This window comes from Panthera uncia, assembly GCF_023721935.1.
Source record: "Panthera uncia isolate 11264 chromosome A3 unlocalized genomic scaffold, Puncia_PCG_1.0 HiC_scaffold_11, whole genome shotgun sequence".
Classification (NCBI taxonomy): domain Eukaryota; kingdom Metazoa; phylum Chordata; class Mammalia; order Carnivora; family Felidae; genus Panthera; species Panthera uncia.
Window position 1 is genome coordinate 14,174,544 of NW_026057578.1, and position 17,804 is coordinate 14,192,347.

The 17,804-nt window shown below is 51.5% G+C and overlaps 1 protein-coding gene across 1 annotated transcript; it reads left to right on the plus strand.

Moving 5' to 3' along the window:
• The first annotated feature begins 7,532 nt into the window (after positions 1–7,532).
• LOC125936365 (thyrotropin-releasing hormone receptor-like) lies at positions 7,533–11,276 on the plus strand. Its single transcript, XM_049650389.1, has 2 exons — positions 7,533–8,318; positions 10,732–11,276. Exons 1-2 carry the CDS (start codon positions 7,533–7,535, stop codon positions 11,044–11,046), a joined length of 1,101 nt encoding a protein of 366 aa, XP_049506346.1. The 3' UTR covers positions 11,047–11,276.
• The last annotated feature ends 6,528 nt before the right edge of the window (positions 11,277–17,804 follow it).

Sequence of the window (17,804 nt, forward strand, 5' to 3'; positions counted from 1 at the left end):
TCCCCAACGGGAGTTGTGCTCATCACCGAGGGCCATCGTTGGCCTCACGCGACACCCTGCCTCACCGCAGCTCCGTTCCCACAAAGCTGCCTCGTGGCTTATTTAGGCAGTGGCTCACCCACATGTTTTTTTTTTTTTTAAATTGCACAACTAATCCGTGAATCCTCGTCCTTACAAAAATTAGAGCGGTACAGATAATAATAGCTAGAGTCTGTTGGGTGCTTATGATGTGCTGGGAGCGTGCACAGAGATGCCCACAATCCGCTCTCGCGAGTCGGCGTGGGCGGGCTCTAACATGCCGTTAGATGTGCCCCAAACTCTGTGAAAAGCTTGGTGTACATAACCTTATTTAAACCTCACAAAAGTATATGAGATAGATGGTATTATTCTTATCCTTCTTTTAGAGGTGGAGAAACCACATTCAGAAAGGTTCGGTGTTTTGCACAAAGTCACACAGCTAGTAAGCTGCAGAGACAGAATTTAAATACAGGTAGTCTGGCTTCCAGAGCCCCCCTTCTATACCAAAAGCTCTCTGAGGCAGGCAAAGGGGTCATCATTATGCCCATTTTACAGATAAGAAACCTGAGGTTCAGAGAGGATTATGGGATTTTCCCCGAGTCATAAATGCTAATGTTGACCTTTCTCCTACCCAGGGAAGAATCCAAACTTCAAAGAGGAGAGTTGAGGAAGGGGGAGTGCTAATTTCCCTTGACCCCAGCAGTGGGGAGCCCTGGGGTCTCAGGGTTGGAAACTTGGCAACATCAGAAGCCCTCTGCTGGCTGCCACAGGCCCAGCTTTGGGGATGCGCAGCCAAGAGGGAAAGGTTCCAGGTGAGAAGTTCAAGTCCCCTGCTGCTCCCTCTCACTGCCCACCTGGAAATGCCCACGTGACCCTGGAAATGAGTTCGAGCGTTGACTTCCAATCCCCACTCTGGCACTTGCTGGCTCCATTATTAAGAGGAAGGAAAAGAAAACCAAAATATCTCTACACTGGGAGACAGAGTCCCTGACCTCTAATCTCTTCAATTAACACCCACCTTGTTGTAGGGTAGGTGTTCTTGGTTATTTACGGCTGTGAAGCAAACTACCCCCAAAGCTAGGGACCTAAAACAAAGATCTATTATTAGCTCACAAAGTCCTGTGGGTTAACTGCCCTCTCGCTTATGGTTTCTTGCATGGGTGCGGGTGGAGGGGGACAGGGGCTGGGGCCATTTCCAATGGCCTCTGCACTCATTGTCTGGGGCCACGGGGCTCCTTAGGTGTCCTGGACAGAGCATCCTTGAACATCTTACCGGAAAATTGGGGCTCTGGGGGGCCAGAAGCAGCACCTGCCAGGCCAGTTAGGAGCCGCGCTGGAATCGGCCAGCATCGCTTCTACCAAAAGAATCCCAGACCAGAGGGAGTGAAGAAATGGACCCTGCCTCTTGACTCTTGCAAAAGAGTACGTGGGACACCTCCCTGCGGCACCCTTGGAAAACCCAGTCCCCTACTGCGGAGCAGGGGAAGCCAGGGGACCCCTCTGGCTTTCAAAGAGCAGAAGCTTTCCTCAATTCGGCTGGCAAGGACTGTCGGCGGGGGGAGGCTGTCTATCCACTTGCATTCTCCAGATGCTACTCCGGGCAAAAAGGGAAGGACAAATGGCGATAATCTCTGTAACATGGCAATGTTATTTTGAGTCAGCCAGAGACACGTGCAAATCTCAGCTCTCATGGGGTGATTTTGAGACACCCCATCGCCTCTTCGGGCCCCTGTCTCTTCACTCGCCGTCTGAAGGAAGCCAAGGTGGTGGAAGCAGTCTGGGAAGCTGCAGGACCACAGACCCACGCCGGGCCCTGAGGCGGGGGCTTCCTCAGGCAGCGAAAACCGAGACAGGAAAAGGGTTTCCTCTTGGTCACAGCACTGCCACCATCTGGCGGCAGAGGGCGCCCGTGCACACGGCCAACGCGTGCCCCGCGGGCGGCGGCCACGGGGGTTCCCAGGCACCTGGGGGCAACGTCACCCAGCCTGCTTCCTCTGTAGGTGCTTGGAGCAGACCTCGTCTGGGAGCTCTTCCCTGACACTGGCGTGGATGGGTGCTCCCCATTTCTTTCACCCAAGGTGGGAAGCACAGGAGGTGAGAAAGCAGCGTAGAGCATGAAATTTAAGGAGGCATGCACTGAGGGTCACGTGTCTGTAGGATCTGTCTCTCTCCGTCTCTGTCTCTTTCCCTCTCTCCCTGCCCCTCCCTCTAGAACTGGTTACAGAAGATTACAACCTTCCCAGAAGCCCCCCCACCAGCAGCCATTCATGACTCATTAACTAGAATTAGCCACTTGTGCATTCCAGCCCAGTCACTGGTGAAGGGTTGGGATTACCAAGACTGGGTGAGATGTTTTTCACATGGTGGGTCACCAACTGTGGATCAGGAACCAGGTTAGCAGATTGTAACCAGTATTTCTTAAAAAAAAAAAAAAAATGAAATAGACTAGGAAAAACCAGCATACATTGCTATAGCAAGCATAAGCATAATTTTGTAGACCTTGTTTCACTGTGTGTGTGTGTGTGTGTGTGTGTGTGTGTGTGTGCTGGGATGCTATATGAAATGTATTTTTTTGTGTGTGGGTACTGGGAGAAAAAGAAAACTGGTGTCTTACATTAATTGTTTGGAATGGGGTTGGTGATGAGCCAGAAGGACCATTCCAGTGGCTCTGCTGACATGTCACTTTCTTGGGGACGCATTCCCTGAATCCTGTACCCAAGCCTCACTGCAGAATAGACATGGCTCTCCAACACACATTGCCATAATAGCTTCAAAACTCTTACGGTGGGGCGCCTGGGTGGCTCAGTCGGTTAAGCATCTGACTTCGGCTCCGGTCATGATCTCACGGTTCGTGGGTCCGAGCCCCGCGTCGGGCTCTGTGCTGACAGCTCGGAGCCTGGAGCCTGCTTCGCATTCTGTGTCTCGCTTCACCACTTCACCTCAGTTTCCCCATCTGCAAAATGGGAGCGGTCGTGCCCACTCTGCCTAATTCCCAGAGCTGACCATTCATCCCAGTGACCCAGATCAGTCCCTAACTCAAAACCAGTGAACATGTGTTCAGTTATTGAATGGGTTTCCCTTCCCATGGCGATAGTCTTTACTTCCTGAAAATTGGTGATAGCCCGATTCATACGAGTCCTGCTACTATCTATTGCGATGTAGCAACCACCCTGAACTTAGTGGCATAAACCAACAACCCATGTAATAATGCTCGTGGATTGGGTTAAGAATCTGAACAGGACAGTGGGGATGGCTCGTCTTCGCTCCGTGATGTCTTGGGCCTCAGCTGGAGTGACTCAAAGGGCCGGAGGCTGGAATCTGGGGGCTTCACTGACATGTCTGAAGTCTGAGCTGGGATGTCCCATCTGGACTGTTGACCAAAGTACCTATAGGTGGCTGCTTCTGTGGCTTGGACCTCTCGTAGCATCTGGGTTCTGAGAAGGAGCATCCCAAGAGCAAGCATCCATGGAACAAGTGTTTCAGGAGAATCAAGCGGAAGCCGGTGGCTTTTTATGACCTATTCTCAAAGTCACATAGCACTGCTTACGTCATGCCCTATCTGTTGAAGAAGTCCCAAGTCCACCTAGATCCGAGGGAAGGGAACATAAACCCTACCTCTCATGGAAGCAATGACAAACAATCTGGATCATTATGAAAGACCTCTACAATGGGGGGCCCCTGGGTGGCTCAGTTGGCTAAGTGTCTGACTTTTGGTCTCAACTCGGGTCATGATCTCACAGTTTGTGAGATGGAGCCCTGCTTTTCGGGCTCCACACTGACAGCACAGAACCTGCTTGGGATTCTCTCTCTCCTTCTTTCTCTGCCCCTCCCCATCCCCACATAAATAAGTAAACTTTAAAAGCTTATTTCTAAAAACAAAAAACAAAACACCTCTACAATGTGTCTAGGCCCATAGCAATATTTGTTGAATGACTGAGTGAATGGAGCCTCTATTTCCCCATCGGTTGGCATGACCTTCGCTCCCACCCTAGGAACCACATGCCCACGACTGGGGGCATCTGGGCTGGGCACTGTGCTGAGGAAATCGTGTACAAAGTACAGAGGCTCCAAGGCAGGAAGGTGCTTTCCACGGCTGCGGTCAGAAATCAGCACAGACTGAGGGGCTTAAAGTAACAGAAGCTTATTCTCTCACAGTTTTTGGAGGCTGGAAGTCTGCAGTCTAGGTGTCAATGAGGCCATGCTCCCTCTGAAGGGTCAAGGGAAGAATCTTTCCTTGGCTCTCCTAGCTACTTCCTTGGCTTGTAGCTGTAGTGCCAGAAGAAGACCTCGTACATTGGATTTAGGACCACCCTGGTCCAGGATGACCTCATCTTAACTAATTATATGTGCAAAGACCCGATTGCCAAATAAGGGCACGTTCTGGGGTGCTGGGTAGACATGACCTTTGGGGGGACACTGTTCAACCATCACACCTGATAAGCCGGATAGAAATATAGAGGCTCTGGCTGAGTAAGAGGGAGAGGTGGGGAGGTGTCGCTTCGCGCAGGGCACTCTAGGGCTCACAGAAGGAGTTTGGGCTCATTTTAAGTGCAAAAGGATGCCGTTGAAGGGTGTAAGCAGGGGAATGGCTTACATTTTTGAGAGATCACTTGATTCTGTATGACGAGGCTGTAGAGCGAGGGGCAAGAACGTAGTGGAGGTCCACTATGGGAATTGGGATGGGTCCACAATGGCAGTTGTCCCACCAAGAGGTTAGAGACGGAGGAAAGTGCTGGAAGAGGACGTGATGGTGAAAGGTGGATCAATGTGAGGGGTGTTTTGGAGGTAGAATCGAGGGATTTGCTTACGTATTGGATGTCAGCAGTGAGGGAGAGAGAGAAATAATTCCTGAATATTTGGTTTCAGTGACTGGCGCCATCACTAAGATGCCTTTACTAAGATGAAGAGGACTGGAGATGGACAAGGTAGGGCGCGGGAAAATGAAGAGTTCCGCTTGAGATGTACTTAGTTCATTGTCAGGTACTGCCCTTTGCTGCCAGCAACTGAACAGCTCAGTTAGGCAGGAGAGAGAACTGAGCTGGCAGACTTAGAGGGCAAGAAGCCCAAGGAACCACTTGCATTTAATAGGGCTAAAAGGATTGCTCTGGACCGCAGCCAGGGAGGACTGCCACTCTCTGGACTGGGAAGGAGGAACCCTGGGCTTCACTGGCACTTGGTACCCTGGAAAGAGCTGGGTAAGGGACCGCTGGGGTTGGGGTGGGGACAAGGGGAGTGGGGTCCTGCTTCCTGCTTGGCCCCCGCCTGCATCACATTGGAGACCATTCCTCTCTGGACCTCAACGTCCTCATCTATAAAATGGGACTAATAATGCCTGCGTAGCCAGTGTGGGAAATAAAGATAATGAATATAAGACACACAGCACCACGTTTGACCCTGAGTAGGACGCTTTGCTATTGTTACTGCTGAAGATCCCAGAGACGAGTATAGTGCCGAGAGGTGGAGTGTGTGTGTGTTTGGGGGGGATGGGGGGTGGGGAGGGATAAGAATGGAGATTCTACAGCCAAACCACTGGGCTAAAATGCTAGCAGCGACCCTCCTCCCCCTCCCCCCGTTACTAACCTATGTTAGTCATTTAACCTCTCTAAGCCTCAGTTTGTCTGCAAAGTGGGGATCTAATAATAACGTCCCAATAGGATATTGTGATTATAGAATGAATTAATATGCGTAAAGCACACAGAGCATCACCAGGCAGTTGTAGGAGCTTCATATACCCTGGCATCATTCCTTATAAAGACTGACAGTGGGGGACGTCTTGCTGGTGCTCCCAAGATACTGTCCTGCCAAGCTCCCCATCATTCATTTCTTGTCCATTTATCAGATCGGTAGACTGAGAGTTCGGGGTCATACATAAGGCAGGGGGGAGGATACATGTTAACATAACTGTCATCACTTAATATATTCACCCCCTGCCCCAGTCGAGCCACAGCTAAGCACTTGGCATGGATTTTTTTCCTCTGTCACTCATGTAAGCCTCCCAGATGAAGAAATCATTTTTAAAGAGCATAACCGATGGGTTGGAAGCAGCAGACAATCCCACGGCATCTGCTCTGTGCGGGCACCGAGCTAGACTCCCTGGAAAGCAGCCCTTTCATGAAGCTTAGTGGGTTCCACCTTCAGGAAGAAACAAGTTCTTTCTTTCATTCAACTACCATTACGAGCCTTTTCTGCAGCGGACACAGAGCTAAGGATTCCTAACTGGTTTGTGCCTTGTGAGTGGCACAGTCTTAGAGACGGGAGAGATCCTTGTGAGGGTGGGGCACACCCGCCAAGAATTTCCAGATCTTCTGCTGGGGGGAAGAAAGGAAGACTAGGGGGACGCCTGGGTGGCTCAGTCGGTTAAGCGTCCAGCTTCGGCTCAGGTCATGCTCTCACAGTTCGTGGGTTCAAGCCCCACTTGGGGCCTCTGTGCTGACAGCTCAGAGCCTGGAGCCTGCTTCGGATTCTGTGTCTCCTTCTCTCTCTGTTCCTCCCTCGCTCATGCTCTGTCTCTCTCCTTCAAAAATAAATTTTAAAAACAACATTAAAAAAAGAAGAAGAAAGACTAGGAAAGGGTAGCAGGAGAAAGTGAAAAGTAACCAGTTTAGGAGGAGAGGGGATCAACCCAGGTCTAGATGGGCAGATACCTTCCCTTCCCCCCAGGTCTGGGCCTCCTCTGGCCGTTTGTCAATAGCAGGGCTGAGGTTTCTGCGGCGGAACAAGATAGGATTTCTGGGTTGAGTCCAGAAACCAATGGGTGGCCGACTCCTCCCCCAGTGCCCAGTGGAGCTGCCCTGTAGAGGAGAGAAAGAGGGGAGGGAGCGAAAGCCCAGGACAAAGGCGCGGGAGCAGGGTGCTTAAAGCATCCTTCCTCCCCCCCACCCCCCACCGCACCTTGCATCTCCCAGACCCCAAGTGTCCGGGGTGCGGTGCCAGGAGCCGGTGGGAAAGAACGGGTGCTGAGCTCGGTCAACCAGCATCAGCCCAGCGGTATCCGTGGAGAGAGCCGACGCGGGGTGGTGGCGGAAAGCCGAGCCAAGAGAAAGTCCAGCGAGGCGGAGACCCAACACCACACACCGCGCCTCGTTGACGGGACACTCCAGATCGGAGTCCTGAGACCCGCGAACCCGAGAGGGCTGCCGCAGTCGGTCCTGTGGGAGGCGGCGTCTGGGCGCCCAGTGCCCTCCTGGAGCGCCACGCTAGTCTGCGAAGCGCCCCTGCAGCAAACCTCACCCCGGGGAAGATCGCGCCAGTTCAGGCTTAAAAGTCGTCTTGGAAACTGAGCGGCACGCGCCTAGCTCCACGTTCCTGCTCCTGATTCCTCGGAGTCCTCAGCTTCCTGAGCGGCGACAGTGAGACCCTGCACGGAGCTGAGAAACCTGTTGGGCCGGAGACAGCTGCCGGACCCCTAACTTGCCGCTAGGAGAGCGTCTCCAGATCGCCGGAGGGCACCGTTGCAGCCGGGGTGATCCCCCCAACTCGCCACTGCCTTCGGGGTGCAGGGCGGACCCGCGCGCATGGAGGACCACACCGAGCACCCTGAGCGCGCGAACGCGTCGAGCCTGGGCGCCTTGCCCCAGCCTCCGCCGGCTGTACAAGCGGTGACCTTGACCCTGGTGCCTCTCGTGTGCGCCATGGGTGTGGCCGGCAACGCCATGGTGGTCCTGGTGGTACTCCGGGGCCGTCACATGGTCACGCCCACCAACTGTTACTTGGTGAGCCTGGCCGCGGCGGACCTGCTGGTGCTCCTGGCGGCCGGAGTGCCCACCGTCGCCGAGGCGGCGTCCGCCCGCGTTTGGGTCTTCGGCCACGCAGGCTGCCTGGGCATCACCTACCTGCAGTACGTGGGCATCAACACGTCCACGGGCTCCATCGCCGCGTTCACGGTGGAGCGCTACCTCGCCATCTACCACCCGCTGCGCGCCCAAACTCTGTGCCCCGTGGCGCGGGCCAAGCGCATCGCGGCTTTGGTGTGGCTGGGCACCAGCGCCTACTGCGTGCTCTGGCTCTTCCTGGTGGACACACGCGAGACCGCGTACGCCGACGGCGTGCAGGTGCAGTGCGGCTACCGCGTGTCGCGCTCTCTCTACCTGCCCGTGTACTTCCTGGACTTCGCGCTCTTCTATGCGCTGCCCCTGGGCCTGGCCACCGTGTTCTACGTGCTCATAGCGCGCGTCCTCTTCGCGCGGCCGCTGCCTCCTGCGCACCCGGGGCACTGGGGCTCTGCGCACCAGGGCAGCCCCGCGGGCCACCAGCGCTTCTCCTGCAGGGGCAAGAAAGGCGCCCTCAACTCCCGGAAGCAGGTGGGGACCTCCGTCTTCCTGGAAACCCTCGGACTGAGCCAGCAGATGGAATGGATGGGAGCTTGGGCCCTTTTGGAGTCAAATTCCTCAAGTATAAACCCCTGCCGTGCCACTTACTAGGCTTGCTTTTGAAGCTCTCACTTCTTCCTTTCTGAGCCTCACTTTCCTCTTCTGTCGTATGGGGTAATGACAGCGCCGACCCCATTGGGGTGTCCCGAGAAATGGGATGAACCATGTGAAGCCTGGAGCCCATTTGAAGCCACATCACAAAGCAAATGTTCAATCAGTGCTGGCTATTATTCAACGTGCACAACCAGTGGCTGGCCCCCACGGTGGTATTCTCCTGATGATGGGGAGACGGAGACTCAGACAGGGGAAGTGACTTTCCCGAGTCCACGCCACAGCTAACACCAGAGCCGCCTGGATGGCCTCGGGGAGCCAGACAGACCAGATGGGGATGGATTGGGGTGAGGTCAGCAGAGACCCAGCACTTATGGAGCACCTGCTGTGTGCCTGGTTCTGTGATCATTCCTGAAATTACCCCTTGTTTGGGAGGCTTAACACCCATTGCTATAGATAAGGAAACAGGCTCAGAGGGGACAAGGGAGTGAGATGACACCTGGAGGCACCTGAGGTGAGAACCCAAGTGTCCAGGCTCCTTATGTCCTCCACCCATACTCCAGCAGTGTGGCCTCCCAAGGGTATTCAAGGACTGCAGGTGGGAGGAGGGCTCCCAAGCCCAACTCGTCTTAATCCTCAGCCTTCCGCCCACACCCTCGGCTTGAGGAGGAGGGGGAAGGCTACCTCACCCTGCTGAGTCACTCCTGAGCCCTGGAGGACCATCCATGTCCTCTCCCTGCCTCCCCCCCACCCCCCGGGATGGGTGCACTGTGGGGGGCTCTTACAGCCACCTCAAACACGGTGGTCTTTAGAGGAAAGGGGGGCAGGACACAGGCTAAACTGGTGTGGACCTTTAGCTCTGGCTGTAGACCCATCATGACCTGAGGCTCCAGACAGACGCCCCTCCTTCCCTCCCCCCACTCATCTACTTCTCCATTTACTACTTTCCTGCTCAGCCTGAAAGGGCTGGGCTCAAGCTCCCCGCTGGCCTATGCTTTAGATGAAACTTTTGCTGGTACAAATAGTACTCCAGACCTGGGTGGGTTCTTTCTGGCCCCCAGCTTTGTTAACATCTTGCCGCGTGGCCTTGGGTAAGTCACTGAACTTCTCTAAGCCTTGATTTTCAACCCTGTAAAATTATTAGAATTATAGTAGTGAATGTTCCAAATCTGGCACCTAGTAAGTGTTCAATATAGGGTACCTGTTATTACCCTGTTGTTGGCACATGAATGTCTTTTTTGACAGTGGGCTTTAAGGACTGAGCATTCTTGGATGCCCAAGAGAGCCCTTGCAGAATGCCACCTACGACAGCAAGAGGGAAGGTGCCTCCCATGAAAGCAGAATGTCTAGGAGAACAGGGTGGGGAATACTATTGCTGATAATAATAACTATATTATTACTATATACATCCCCAATTATTGGGGACTTGCTATGTGCCAGGCACTTCACACAACTTAGCCTATTGAGTTTTTGGTAACAACTCCAAGGTGTATAGACTGTTTGACAGACGAGGAAACTGAGCCACAGAGGGGCAGTCCCTGGGTACAGAACTGGTAAGTGCTAGAACCAAGATTTGAACCCGGGCAGCCTGGCTCCAAAGCCCACACACACGGGCATCCAGTGTGTATCACCTAAATGAACCTGAAATGGAGTAGAATTAAATCTGAATCTGGTAAAACCAGGAGCCGAGACTGTCTAGGGAGTTCCTGAGATTTTGGGTTCCTGGGTACTATCACAGCCCTGAAGTCTACTGATTTAGTCAGGGCCAGGTCTCGTTGGAGAGGTCGCTTATGGGGACTACATTCCTGGGCTCTGAGAAGCTAGCTTAAGCCCAGCTGTGCCTGGCTCTGAACCCCATGCACTTGTACCGGAAGGAACAGAGGCTATGTCCACAGCAGCAGTCAGCCACAGGGCATTTATCGCCTTCCCGGCACTATTCTGTGTTCCTTACCTGGGTTCACTCCTCTAATCCTCACCTGTGATGACAGCAGTGGATTCATGAATCTGCTGCCAGTGAAGATGTTGGCCCATCCAAGGGCTTTGGGGGTGGATTGGGGTGGTGGCTCCCCAGCAAAAAGGACTCGAGCGGGGCCTGCAGGGGTGCACAGCAGTTTCCCAGCTGGGAATGGAATTGAAGTGGTGGGGAGGTGGGGGGCGAGGCATGAAGACACAGTTTGGCAAAGGCCCGGTTGTTCTTTGGGCTTTCTCCTCTTGCAACCCTGCGGAGAGGCCTGGAACTTGGGATTCTCCCTTGGCACCCACGTGTCCCTTTTTTTCCTGTCCTACCTGGCAGGTCACCAAGATGCTGGCTGTGGTGGTGGTGGTTTTTGCTCTGCTGTGGCTGCCCTACCGCACCCTGGTGGTGGTGAATTCCTTCCTGAGCCCGCCCTACCTCAACCTTGGCTTCCTTCTCTTCTGCCGGCTTTGCATCTACCTGAACAGCGTGGTCAACCCCGTCATCTACGCCCTTATGTCCCAGCGCTTCCAGGAGGCCTTCCGGGGACTATTTCAGTGCCAGCTGGCCCGGCCCAAGCTCTCTCCCCAGGAGGCCACCCCTGTGTACTACAGTGTCATCAAAGACTGTCCCCAGATCAGACTGGGCTCTTAGAGGGAACCAGGGAGCATGATGTGCAGACAGGATCCTGGCACCTGAGGGCAGGCCCACTACTTTATTTCTACTGAGGAGGGAGCGGTGGAGGAGGGAGTGGCGTCCAGGGCTGTTTAGCAGAGGTGCACAGGTTGTGCACTTTACAACCCTAGGGGTCACCGTTCACATCACAGCCTAGATTTGTATATTTAGTAAAACAATTTCCCAGTTTAATAAATAGACAAATCTAAGTGGGAGGCACCTTTTTATAATTTACACAAAGGCACTCGAGGGCCTAGAGGCAGCCTGGGTGGGTCAACATTTGCAGAGACTGAGTAGGGTAGGAGCTATTACTGGGGATCTCTTGGGAATCTGTGGGCCCTCTTCCTGAAAATTCAGAGAGCCTTCCCCCACCCAAGGATAAACCCCAGACACTGCCTCCCTCTGAATGGTGACATGTGACTTTGTCGGGGACCTGCTCCACACAGGGCAGCCTGCTGGGCATTACAGATACTACGGGGAGGATGCCAGTAAGGCCCCTGCTCTCGGGAGCTCCCAGTCTAACGGGGAGGGAGGAAGGACATGTCCATCCTGGCACTGGAGTCCTGGCTGATGTGCCCAAGGAGGCAGCCAAGTGGGTGCTGGAGACATCTGTCTTGTTTCAACTGGGCCTGAGCCCTCTGGTCTGTGGCCTGGGTCCAGGCTTCTAGGACCACCCAGCCTGGTAGTGCAGGGAAGGAGGACAGGGAAGGACTTCTAGAACCAGCCTTACCACAGGCAGGGGCTCCAGGACTTCATTTAAGGGCATATGGGACGTTCCCTCCCCTGCCCCCACCAAATCTACTTATATTTTTTTCTCTATAGGTGCCACCAAGCCACCGTGGGTACTTATTTGAAGTTGTTGAGGATTGTGTTCCCCAGATACACGCATGAGGAGTTAACTGAGTCCCTGAAACTTTGGTGTGGATGGGAAGTTCTTGAAAGCTTTTCCTCTAGAAAGGGTTTAGGGTGCCAAAGGTTGCAGCACAAAGAAGATAGCATCGACAGGTAGGAAGATAGGGCAGATATGGTAATTAGGGCAGGGAGGACAGGGGGTTTCTAGGACCTTGGCAAAGCATTGTTAGGGTAAGGTGGTCCCTTTGGGGTCCTCACTCATCGGGCTCAGGAAAAACTCAAAGACATCTCATAGAACAGGTTGGGCCAAGATTTACCGTGTAGGGAGTAAAGTTCAAGTCGAGGGTCAGGGAGAGAAGAAAATGCACAGGTCCCCCCCATCCTACTGCTACCCCACAGGAATGAGTGAGGGCACAATGATTTACTGGGCTCTCAGTGTAAGCGATTGTGTTCTGGGGGAAGGACCCCGCACCTATCACTGTCCCTTCTTGTGGGCGAGCATGTGAAAGCAGCCTCATCAATGAAGGGAAGCGACAAACTGGGCACCAGGCAGAAGGGATTGAGGTTGCCTGTGGTTCACCGTTGTCTGGGGACTGCACCTGCTTTTGGGGACACTGGGGAAGGTACAGCCTCTCCTGCGCAGGAAAGGACCCCTGGTCTCAGGGGAGCTAAGAAGGAGGCACTCCTCCTCGATGACCCAGCTGGCTCGGTGCCCAGGCAACCCCGCGAGAACTTTTGGGAGCCACTTTCGGACGACTCTGTACCTGGCAGGATTTTTCTTTGAACATCCCCTACACGACAGCATGGGTGCACACGGCGGCTGCAGAAGCGGTATTAGGCATTTTATTAGCATCCATTCGCTTTGGTTCTTTGACTTCTGAACATCCTTTCTGTACATGGGAAGTCACCCACGTGTAAATCTTGCTTAGGAAGCAGGGCACTCGCTCCCACTATGAAAACCTCAAAAGCCACACACTTGCTTTCTTCACCCCTGGCACGTGGCCGTGAGCCATGTGACTTGGGTTCAGCTAATCAGACGCCCGGGATTGGAATCTTCAGCAACTGATACAAATGCACGGGGAGAGCATTTTATTTACAACGTGGCAACAGTAACAGTGGTGTCCATTATTCAGTGGCGGTGGAGGCAGCCTCAGCAGCGTGACAGCCAAGGCCTGGGGCAGTGGTGGCAGTGGCATCCCCACCAGAGGTAGTTGATTCCTGCCACTCAGCCTACCCTATTTCTCACCGTATTCTGACTTGGTTCTATGAGCCTCCTGACACCCTCATTAAAAAGTCCCCCTCTTTGCTGATCTGAGTCAATGTCTGTTGCTTGCAACCAGATTTCCTGACTGATCCTGAGCCATTAACCTCTAACTCTTCTCTGGGCTCTGACAAGCTAAGCCAAGGGGATTCCCTACTTCCGAGATTCTTCTCCAACCGTGTCCTAGCATTTCTACCTGGATGGCATACCCACTAGAGCCAATCTGAATCACCCTTTTCTACCCGGATCGCTTCCACCCCACTCCTGAGCCAAAACCCTGGAATCAACCCACTTCTGCCCCCCTTTTCCCTTCAAATCCAAACGGTTACTGATGGTTGTCAGTTTCTGATCATCTCAACTCCCATCTCTTCCTGGACCCCAGCCTCCTCGCCGACCTGCCTTCAGCCTCTCCTGCTCATCTCCGTTTCTCCATGGACTGTGCACATCCGAGGGCACCCGCGGGGTGGTCACTATGTACGTGAGCTTCGGGGTCAAACTAGAGCTGGAGTCAGTATTCACCCCACCACTCCCTGAAGTGTGACCTTAGCCAAGTTACTGAGGAGAATGACACCTTGTCCACGTTCGCCCAGGACGGCCCCAGTTTTAGTTTTGAAGGCCCCTGGGAAAATCCTATGTATATGTATACATTATTAATGATATCTATTTCTACTTAATGTAGGCTTGGTGATCACATCTGTGAAATAAGACCCCCAGTAGTATTTAATCTGCAGTATTGTTCTGGTGATTGCTATGGGACATAGAAAGTGCTTGCCCTTAGTGAGCCTAAAATAAATGCTATCTACTTAAAACTACCTTCCACATGGCCTTCCATCCTTTTCCCTCCCAAAGCTCCTCGCAATTCGGAATTATACAGCTATTTGAAATGCTATAGCTAGTTGTGGCTAATAAATATTGTGGGCTCCCTCACCCGTTTCTGAATAGACAGATTCCATGAAGGCAGGGGCCATGTCTGTTTTTTTCACTGTTGCTTCTGAGCCTAGAACAGTGCCTGGCACGTAGCAGGTATCCAGAAATATTTGTTGGATGAAGAAATGATGGATAATGAATAAAGACTAGCTGAATCTTAATACTCAAGACGCTTTGCTGTGATTTGGCTTCCGGTTTGAGGAAGGTTTGAGGTGTAGATTGCGACTTCTTGAGATTCTTTGTTGGCAACAGAGAGCATCTCTGAATAACTGCATTAAAAAGGTATTTGTTGGAGTTGGAAAGAACCAGAACTAGGATAACTCTAGAGACCTACATAATAGGAATTAATGGGCAGTTGCTTCAAGGCATCCATATCAGAATGACTCATTTCCGCCTAGGCCAGGAGTAGGATGGGCAACTTACTAGACCACAATTCAGTGACTGCCATTGACAGTTGTATAGGTCTGGCACTGCTCAATTCCAGAAGATACCACTCAGCAATGTAAATGGATGAATCCAGGGCGCCTGGGTGGCTCAGTCAGTTAAGTGTCCGACTTCAGTTCCGGTCATGATCTCACGGCTCGTGAGTTTGAGCCCTGTGTCAGGCTCTGTGCTGACAGCTCAGAGCCTGGAGCCTGCTTTGGATTCTGTGTGTGTGTGTCTCTCTGCCCCTCCCCTCCCCCTCTCAAAAATAATAAACATTAAAGATTTTTTTAATAAATAAATGGATGAATCCTCTGGAGTTGTGCAGTGTGCCTATGCAAGCATATATATATATATATATATATATATATATATATATATATATATGGCAGACCTTAACAGAAGTGTGGTAGTTCCCCCGAGCAAAATTGAACTGATGTTATCAGAAAAAGGCAGCATGGATGTGAGGAGGAACCAAAAACACCAACAGATATCAGCCACAGATGAGTTGACTAGGTTAACATCAGTAAGGAGCCTGTCATCCTGGTAGTCAATGACAGCTGGTCCTTGCAAATACTGTCACCTGGTGGCCTTCGAGGAAACAGCATTATCCAATATCTGCTTTGCAGGCCTCCCTTTTGATGTCTTTTCTTCCTCTTTCCCAGCCTCCTTCCCTCCCTCCCACTTTCTGGCTTTCTCTCCTCTCCCTTTCTCTACCCTCCCAATCTCTCAGCTTCCCTCCTGATCCCTTGGCTCCACTCCCCTACCTGTCTCTTCCTCCCCCTAGACTCACTGACTAACTCAGATGCTCTAGAGACCAGTCCCTGAGTGTTGTGCTGGCCAGACTGAGCCCCAGAGTTGGGGACCCAGCAAGCTATAGAACTCAGACCATGTCCCCTCTCATCACTTTCCCTATTTTCCTCTTCCTTCTTGCAGTATCTTCTCTCTTTTGGAAACCATGCACTCAGCAAACGTTTGATAGCTGGAGCACCACCTATATGCCAGCATCGGCCCGAGATCCACTAACTCTGCTGGAGATTCAGTGCGTGGCTTTCTACCCTTCCAAGACCTACTTATGTTGTATTGCCCAAATACCTCTGAGGAGAGATGCCCATACGCATATCAAAATAAATATGAGGCCATATTTCATTTCATTCTACTACAGCTATCAGGAAAATTGCTGGATGGTCATTCTATCCCCCAAAAGGATGTTGAAGTTTACCTCCAGTATCTGTCAGTATGACCTTATTTGGAAATAGGGTCTTTGCCGATCATCAAGTGAAGATGAGGTCATTTGGGTGAACCTTAACCTAATATGACTGTATCCTTACAGAAAAAGGGGCGGGAGAATTTGGAGACAGACGCGTGCAGGGGGGAGATCATATGAAAACACGGAAGAATCCCACCTACAAGACAAGGGACGCCTGAGGCTACACAAAGCGAGGAGAAGGGCAAGGAACAGATCTCCCTCACAGCACTCAGCACAAACCACCCCTGCCCACACCTCGATTTGATTTCACACTTCCCGCCTCCAGAACCATGAGACGATGAATTTCTGTTGTTTAAGCCACCCTGTGGTGACACCTTTTTACACACTCTTTAGCACACTAATACAGATGGTGAGATGGCAGAAAGAATGGCTTGAGGACAGACAGAAGTTACTGAGACATTAAGGAAATTTTTGGAAAGAAAGTCCCTTAACATCAAAAATAAAATTTCCCGGGGCGCCCGGGTGGCTCAGTCAGTTGAGCATCTGACTTTGGCTCAGGTCATGATCTCGCAGCTCATGAGTTCAAGCCCTGCTTCAGGCTCTGTGCTGACAGCTCAGATCCTGTGTCCCCCGCTCTCTCTACCCTTCCCCTGCTCTCTCGCTCTCTCAAAAATAAATACACATTAAATAAATAAGAATTTTAAAAATTCCCTATAAACCCGTATCTATAAGTGATGAACATTTAATATTTTCATTTCCAGTACTTATGTCCATGAGAGTTTGTGTGTGTGTTTATTCTATTTTCTCTCTTTACACAGAGATACACATTTGAAATTCAAATTAATAGGCCAAGGATGCCTTGATATTTCTCTTTCATTTTGTGTGTCTTTCATACATAGAATGGAAATATCATCCATTTTACTTCTGCATAGAAAAGTTATGTAGATGCACAAGGGAAAGTCCCTCTTCCTCCTAAATAATCTCATCTCCTGTGGATTACCATTGTTAATTTGGGAGCATATCTTTCTTTTTTTTTTTTTTTTAATTTTTTTTTTTAACGTTTATTTATCTTTGAGACAGAGAGAGACAGAGCAAGAACGGGGGTGGGGCAGAGAGAGAGGGAAACACAGAATCGGAAGCAGGCTCCAGGCTCTGAGCCATCAGCCCAGAGCCCAATGCGGGGCTCGAACTCACGGACCGTGAGATCGTGACCTGAGCTGAAGTCGGGGAGGCTTAACCGACTGAGCCACCCAGGCGCCCCGGGAGCATATCTTTCTAAATGTTATCTAAGTTAATACCTACTTAAATGTGCATATCTTTATCCAAAAGTGTATATGTAAAAGATAAAGTTATGCTTTTTATATTTGTTTGCCTACTGTTGTATTTAAGAGTATACCATACTTTTCATTATTATTATTATTATTATTATTATTACTACACTCCCATAGATTTTCTTTCAGCGTGAATTCCTGGATAGATGTTTGAATTCTACCACGCTTTCACACATTCAAAATATTTGTATGGATCCACCAAAGTAGGTGAAGGCTTCACTGTACGGCTACATTCTTCTGATTGCTCCCCTATAAAGAAGTTATCACATTTAGAATGTTCGTAGGGTCATTCCCGCGTGTTTTTTCTGATGCTCAGTGGGAAAAACAGTAGAAAGAATAAGATAAACGGCTTAAAGAAGAAGAAAAGTTTAGGAGGAAGATAAAGATTTTGGAATCATTCACGTTTGGGTGGACATTTCCGAGGCTGTAATCTTCGCTTCTCAGCTATAGTCTTCGACGAAGTTAATAAGCAACTTTTCTCCTTGTAAGAATAGTTAATAAGCGATCAGCCAAGCCCGGTAATCAAAGTCGACCTTCCTGGAGAAATCCTTCAGCAGGGGAGGGGGGGGGGTGGCGCGCGCGGGGCGGGGCCGCGGTGCCTTATGGGGACTGTAGTTCGGAAGCCGACAATCGCCCCTTAGGTAAGCCTGGGAAGGGCCGCCCGGAGGCTTCTTCTGCGCATGTACAGATCCTGGTGCTCTACCTGGGCGCTCCTTCCGGTTCTCCAGGTCCT

Bases quoted from the DNA above. Each gene is read 5' to 3' on its own strand.
- LOC125936365 (XM_049650389.1), top strand. From the start codon at position 7,533: ATGGAGGACCACACCGAGCACCCTGAGCGCGCGAACGCGTCGAGCCTG. The intron at 8,319-10,731 runs GTGGGGACCTCC...CCTACCTGGCAG, and splicing joins CCCTCAACTCCCGGAAGCAG to GTCACCAAGATGCTGGCTGT.